At 32.5% G+C, this 7,626-nt stretch overlaps 1 protein-coding gene across 1 annotated transcript in view; it reads right to left on the bottom strand.

Annotated features, from left to right (window-relative positions):
* Positions 1 to 2,840: 2,840 nt before the first annotated feature.
* The window catches only part of LOC106458231 (Down syndrome cell adhesion molecule-like protein Dscam2), a 260,015-nt gene continuing 255,229 nt past the window's right edge, over positions 2,841 to 7,626 (bottom strand). The window contains exons 23-25 of the mRNA XM_022384379.1: positions 6,432 to 6,516; positions 5,809 to 5,968; positions 2,841 to 3,939 (exon numbers count right to left, since the gene is read on the bottom strand). Coding sequence (XP_022240087.1) covers positions 3,798 to 3,939; positions 5,809 to 5,968; positions 6,432 to 6,516 — 387 coding nt within the window. The 3' untranslated portion in view covers positions 2,841 to 3,797. The remainder of the gene's footprint in view (positions 3,940 to 5,808; positions 5,969 to 6,431; positions 6,517 to 7,626) is intronic.

The raw sequence follows: 7,626 nt of genomic DNA, 5'->3' as shown, positions 1-7,626 counted from the left end.
AAATCAATGTATTATTAAGTCATTATTTACAAAAAGTCTAAGCATTTTTCACTTTAAAGTTTAACGCACTCATGGTGCAACATTATGGTTGCAAGTCGAGTGGTATTTGAATATGCTATAGACTAGTCGAAGCTAGAAGTAAGCGAATACTTTGCTTTCATGCATCATTGAATAACAGTAATATAATTTTCTTATATACTTCTTATGCAAAGGTTAAATCAGTAATAATAGGTTCTAATTCATTTCGTTGAAACCCGAAAAGTCACTCTGTAATATTTACTATTGCAAGAATTTATCTTTAGTAAATAGTGCTATGCACAAATAAATGATGCAGCACAGGAAACCAAGAATGATTTCTACAACAACATGCAGCAAGTCCTCCATAAGCAAGGAAGAAATGCATTATTTTGGTGATGGATGACTTCAACACGAAGGTTGGGCAAGACAATACTGGTCGTGAACAAGTCATGGGAAAACGAGTAATGAATGATAAGGGAAAATAATTTAGTGACTTTTGTGTTTCAGAATTTGTAATGCCTACTAGAGGGACTTACACATTCTGGTAATAAAATTAGAGAAAAATAACATTTACATGCCAGATAATTATTAGAGAACTTTCATTTTAACCGACGTTTCGCCTTTGCAGCTTCTCCAAGGCTATTATAGTTATAATTCTGCTATAATATTAGGACAATAGTAAAAACAATAATAATATTCTATACGTTGTTAGAGGCGCGTTATGGCAGACTTGAGAAATAGAACATCACAGTCAGTTTTATGATTTAACGAATATTCTAATATCAAACATTGTTTGTACTAGTCCTGGAGAATCAGCAAAGGTGAAACTTCAATTAAACTAAAAGTTATCTTATAGTTATGTAGAGTGTAAAGGTAGTTTTTAACTTTATTATAAGAATAATGATTTCTTATCCCTTAACAGCCTTGTCATCAGTGGGAGTGTCTTACCCAATAAGAGAGTGCACAAAGCTACATGGGTCTCACCAGACCACAGCAATGACAACCAGATCGACCACGTCTGCATCGGTTCGAAGTTTGAAAGGTCACTATTAGATGTAAGAGTAATATTAGGAGCAGATGCTGCCTCGAACCATCACCTTCTGGTATGCAAGCTCAGGCTCAAACTCAAGAGGTTCACATTAACTACAAGAAGGACCAGTACCAAATTCAAAAATGTAAATATACATCAGAACATAACCATAGCAGAGCAATTTTAAACCAGCCTCTCAGACAAATTTCAAGCTCTAGAATTTCTAGAAAAGCTAGAGGAGGAAGATCAAACCCTCGAACACAGATGGCAAGTGATGAAGAAGGCATGGTCAGAAGTACGTGAAATACTATAGACAGAAAACTAGACAAAAATTATAGAGGCATTATGTTACTCTCCACACCAGGAAAAGTTCTGATGAGAATAAACCTAGAAAGGATAAAAATGGCGCTAGACAAACAGCTGAGAAACCAAAAGGGTGGCTTCAAAAAGGACGGGTCCTATACAAATAATATAGCTAGACTTCTCATCATTGTGTAACAGTCGCTGGAATGGAACTCACCAGTTACATTATATTCAATGATTTCCAAAAGGCTTTTGACAAAATAAGCCCGGATAGAGCTCACTGTTAGCAAGGATAAAACCAATGTGATTCACATCAACAACGGCAAAGAAAACAACATCTTCCTAGAGGTAGAAGTTTTAGTGAGAATGGACATATTTACTTACCTGGGAAGTGTCATTGAAAATGACGAGCCAGATAAGGATATCCAAACAAGGATGGAAAGGCAAGGTCAGAATTCTTAACTCTAAGACCAGTCTGGAACTCCAAGAAAATATTACAAAAGACCAAGTTTCGTATTTTCAACAATAATGTTAAATCTGTATTTTAGCATGGAGCAAAAGCATGGAGAACAATAAAGGCAACAACTTCAGGTCCTTCATCAACAAGTGTCTAAGGACCATCCTAGGTTTACAATGGCCAAACACCCTCAGAAATTAGTCCCAGTGGGAAAAAGTTGAACTGTAATAAATAGATGTACAGATAAAACAAAAAAAGTGCTGTTGGATTGTACACGCACGTAGGAAACCCAAGACTAATGTCACCAGACAATCCGAAACATGGAACCATCAGAGTAAAAGAAACCGTGGTAGGCTTAAGAACAGCTAGAGAAGGTCAGTAGAAGCAGAGTTGAGGGAATGAACTAGAGAGACTGACTTCGATGAACATTTGTGGATGACCAATGCTCTCCAAAAGTGAAAAAGTTTTTGTAAGCAATATAGTTTAACATGGTTACACATACAACAGATACGCATAGAGCCCACAAAGAGCTGAAAATGTTGTGTATTTATCGAGGTTAGTGCATAACGTCGAAACTGGCGAACTCGTACAATTTTTTGTGATGTTTTACTATTACGTTTTAAAAGTTCCATAATTTAAAAGAGCCTAATAAATCAATCTAACCACAAGTAGAGGTTACATCCAGTAGGCTGCTATTTCATAGATTTTACCCGTTTTAGCCTTCTTTGTTAACTTTAACATTCCGTTCATGTTCTGGCAAAATGAAAACTGTAACAACTGACATCTCTATTATACTAATTTAATTATAAGCAATTTGCTTATTGATCGATAAATTAAACAAACTTAAGTAACCTATTCAAATAACGTCTGTTATACAAAGAGGTTATTTTTCTTTTAACTTTGCCTAAGTGCTTGTCATTTAAGAAGCAGTAAAACAAATTGATATTATATTTTTGGATTTAAAAAATCTATCAAACATACGTCGGATAAAATCAAATTTTTATTATACATTGATAAAACAGGTTATTTATGCATTTTTTAGCTGTTTTTAATTTACTGATAACATCCAGTATACATGGAGCAGAACAAATTTTACAACCGGCAAAGCTTCATATAAACCGTCAAAGCAGAGCTGTTGAAAATAATGTCTGTAACACTGAGGTAAACAATATTTTAACTCAAACCAACACAACCTTATTCTAGCTTTAAACACATCAAACGACAGATATTGAGTATTCAATAACCGTGAGTCAATTTTGAAAATGTTTTTGACAGATAAAAAAAGAGAAAATTGGTATCAATAAACGTAGTATCGCTGATTATTCACATTTTTACTTTTAAACAAGTTAATCATAAACACTGACAGATTGCACACACTTTACTAAAACCATGAACCATGTATTTTACACTAAGTAAAAAACAATAATTGTATCTCCTCTATAGAATTAGAGAATATCAGAACATTGTACTTTACAAAAGGCTAACCCAGGTGATTAATGAATGTTTAGTGCTTACTGGGTTAAAAAGAAAACAATAAACATTGCCATCTTATATTTTGTTCATAGTAAGAAAGTACCTGTCAATGATACAATACAGAATATTTTAGTTGGATTTTCATGTGTAAGTGAGAAAGTACCTGTCAATGATACAATACAGAATATTTTAGTTGGATTTTCATGTGTAAGTGAGAAAGTACCTGTCAATGATACAATACAGAATATTTTAGTTGGATTTTCATGTGTAAGTGGGCTAACAAGCTCGAATGAATTGGATTTTAAATCAAAAATTATTTTGGTTTTCGTAATCGAGCATATGACTATAAATAAAAGGGATAACTCGATCATGTTATAATTTTCTTCTAAAGTCGAAAGGCTGGTAATGAATTAATTGCAATCCCTAAAATTGCGAAATTTCTCTGAATTCGTTTGCTTTATAATGACATATGAGGATATGTAAACTCAAAATCTAGCCATTGGTCTGATTAAGTAGTTATTGTGCGACAACAGTAGGGGTCCAGTGGCGATCACATTCTGTATCTGAGACTTCCAATGGGTCACCACAAATATCCACTTGACCTAATCTTGGCTTGTGAAACCGTTTTGGGTTTTTGTTAGGTTTCTCCTCTGGAAAGCTGAAAAAATATATATGTATGTTTTCACAAAAACACAAATTTCACGAACAATTACTAACTAATAATGACATTATACCTATGACCATTCTTCTACAATATTATTAATCGTATGTGTTAATTTAAAGTGAAGTTTCAGTATATTAAATTCAGGATAAAATATAACACACACACACACACACATATATATATATAGCGAGCGAGAGAGAGAGAATTATACTGATGTTTTCTTCATCAGTCTTTTCTAGGGAAACATGATTCCAAGAAAGTTTTTTTTTTATGTGACAATACATCAGAATAGGTCAGATACAATTTTGTTAACAATTTTTTCTTTAGTGCCCTGTACTGGTTTCCAGTGAGAAGAACATAATAACATCTCGACCAAAAAACGCCCCCAGTGGCACAGCGGTATGTCTGCCGACTTACAACGCTAGAAACCGGGTTTTGATACCCATGGTGGTCAGAACACAGATAGTTCATTGTGTAGCTTTTGCTTAATTTCAAACAAACAAACGACCAAAACACTTGTGTGCTGCACTCCGCTACCGACGAGAGATTTCGTTCAATACTAAATATCATCAGCTTTGCTGGGAATACAACACACAAAGCCTTAGTCGAAACGCTATTCATATCCGCCATTTATAAGTTATCAATTATTGTCTTATAAAATACTTATCCATAGACGCTAGCATAGCATGGCTCTTTCGTATCTGTCCTCATTTACCCACAAAATTATTTAACGTAAAGTTCTGCATGTTTATGCTCGATGGTATGAGAGACGTGGACTTTAGTTTGTTAATCTCATGGTGTTTTCACTTCACTTTCAGACTGAAGGTTTTCGAACTAAGACAAGAAGTCGTATAATTAGTTTTCAAACAATCAAGTTCAGTTGTATGTGTAGAATTAGCTTTACTGTACAAGTAGCTATGTTTATATTCAAGGAACAGTCTAGCGATATTCCCTGACGCCAATTACATATCACACTGGTGTTTCTTCTTTATTCGGGTTATTATTTATTATTCGAAGTTCAGTGACCTGGCCCACACATTTATTCATTCAGCTGTAATGTTTCTTCATAATGAAATTCTGTGTCTCATTACAAGGAAGAGGGATTTTCTATACTTAAACGAGTTGATATAAGAATTTTTAAATTTTGATAAAAATGTATTTTATTTCGATTTACTTTCGAAGAGGAAGCAAAAATCACGTATCAAATATTTCTTACGTATAAGGAAAGTGTTTCTTCATGTTATCTGATTTTTAACCAAATTGACAAATTCGCAGTAGCTTCATATTTTTTATATAAAATATCAACAAAAGTCCAATTTATCTAAAGCTAGTGTATGTTTAAATGTCGAATGATAAACGCAATTTTAGTTGTTCTTATGAGAACCCCAATAATAAGAACACTACCTTCCTAAAGCACATGGACTAATCCAACAACAAGATATAGATACATAACTAACCAGATCGAGTGTTACTGAACGTACACAAAAACAAAGGAGAACAGAAGAAGAATGTTACAGATATAATAAGTATAAAATTTAGTTTTACAATTCAAAATAAGCATGAATTCAGTTTGTTTGCCTGTTGCTAGTTGACAGACAGAACCTTGTCAGCAATAAATTCTATAGCCTAAATTATATTAATTTTTAAGAAATCATTTTATAGTTTATACCCAGTTAAAAGTGATACTGCTTAGCCACAAATAAGTTCGAACGAACAACTGATATTATAATATTGTAATATTATCAATTGAATAAACTTAATTAGAAATAATAAAAGAGAATTTAATGGTAGAAACAAATTTAACAAATCGATTTAAATTAATTTATTGTTATTTTACTTTTGTATGAGATTAGTCATAAATACCTAAATTCACTCAGTGATTTTTGTTGCTTCAGTTTTTTGACAATGTCATCACTTGCGTCTGAGAGGCGTGCTCTAGCGGTGGATGGGAGTAACATGCAAAGGTGTGTGTTACTGCTGTCCTTTCTGGTGTCGTTTTTTTCAACGGGCATGACAACATTGGCTGATAAAAAACATTACTTAGATCGACTGGTGCTATGAATACTAAAACTTATTGTTCGATTCTATGGATAAGCAAAACTAACATATTTTTCCAAAACACAATATTAATGTTGAATGATATTACATATCTTGCCTAAATAAAAATTACTTAAAACTTGACCCATGATTGTTTGAAGTTCTTAAGACTAAGCACACACATTATTCACGGGTAAACTTAATAGTATTTCTAGTTTTGTACTTCAAATTTGTATACTAATATCTTTAAAGATAATTATTTACAAACTCTTTTTTTTTTCACCGTAGAGTTTAATGTACAAATAAGATACGGCATAACAAATAATGAAAATTAAAAGTATCTTTATCATGTTCATCTTTCATTGCAAAACAGCGAGTAAAACAAATACGTGTAACTGAAATAACAATAGCTAATAAAATAAAACAGAAATAAGCATCAATTGACTCACCTGGATTTAAGTAAAGATGTCGTTCTTTAGTTGGGCCACTAAAAGTTTGAGCGTTTTCATCTCTCGCTGGAATGTATGCTGTATTCTTGAAATAAAATCATGCAATTAGAATATTTGGTTAAGATGGAAATACGTCAAAATATAATATGTACAAAATGGTTGGACACATTTTGAAACTTTCTAGTTTTATACAAAGAAAGTTACGAGCATGTAGTCAAGTACATGTTTGTCTAAAATTCCAAAGTTTTAATTTATTTTGTCAGAAATACGCAGAACTGGCCATCTTGCTGTAGCCAAAATTAACTGATGGTCACAAGGCGAATTATGAAAGGGGAACACGGAGATGTGTAACTTGAATGATATGAGCTCAACATATTATAGCACTCAACATAATAAGTGTAAATCTATGTGATATTAAAAATAGGTTCTACTTCTGTGCTCTTCTCTGTAACAGCGAAAGAAACGTTAAAATTTCGTGATATATATATTGTTTTTTGAAACAGCTATTTGTGGGATAATACTAATAAATCTGTTTCGGTACAATGTTTCGTCTCTATCACGTGCAACATTCAAAGTGTAAACGCATTCAATCAAATGAATGTGTTTATGATGATACTAGCTCCATCTGTTTTTAATGTAATTAACCTATTACAAATATAACGGTATTCTTGATGTTTTATTAGCTTCATGTACGACTAAGTAAAAACACTAGTTAAACGTAAAACCTAATATTCTAACCAAACCAGGAACCAACCATAGTTGTATAAATAAAAGAATAACAAAAGAAAAAATGGAAGCACAAAGAGAAATAACAATTAAATTCAACATTATGAGCACTATTATATTTCTATTAAGTTAATAGAAATATTAAGTTAATTAAATTAAACATCAGATGAAGCTAGGCTCATCATGAACACAATTATTTGATTGGACGTGTTCGTAATTGGATTTTTTGTACTTCTAAATTTGTACGTGATCATGTCTCACTGTTAGATATGATATTTTTGTTTCTCAGATTGCGAGTCAAGCGCCCTATCCACCGGGCCCTGTTAGATATGAAAGAAATTTATTGGTATTATTCAATAAATAGCTGTTTCAAAATATTATACATGTTTAATAATGGCTGGAGACGGCTTAAATGGGTAATGAAGAAAAGCTTTAATATAAGCTTAACATGACAGCAAATGTACAACGT

Source organism: Limulus polyphemus, unplaced genomic scaffold (assembly GCF_000517525.1).
Source record: "Limulus polyphemus unplaced genomic scaffold, Limulus_polyphemus-2.1.2 Scaffold432, whole genome shotgun sequence".
NCBI lineage: Eukaryota > Metazoa > Arthropoda > Merostomata > Xiphosura > Limulidae > Limulus > Limulus polyphemus.
Note: the sequence above shows the minus strand (reverse complement) of the source record. Positions and strands in the feature narration are given on the sequence as shown.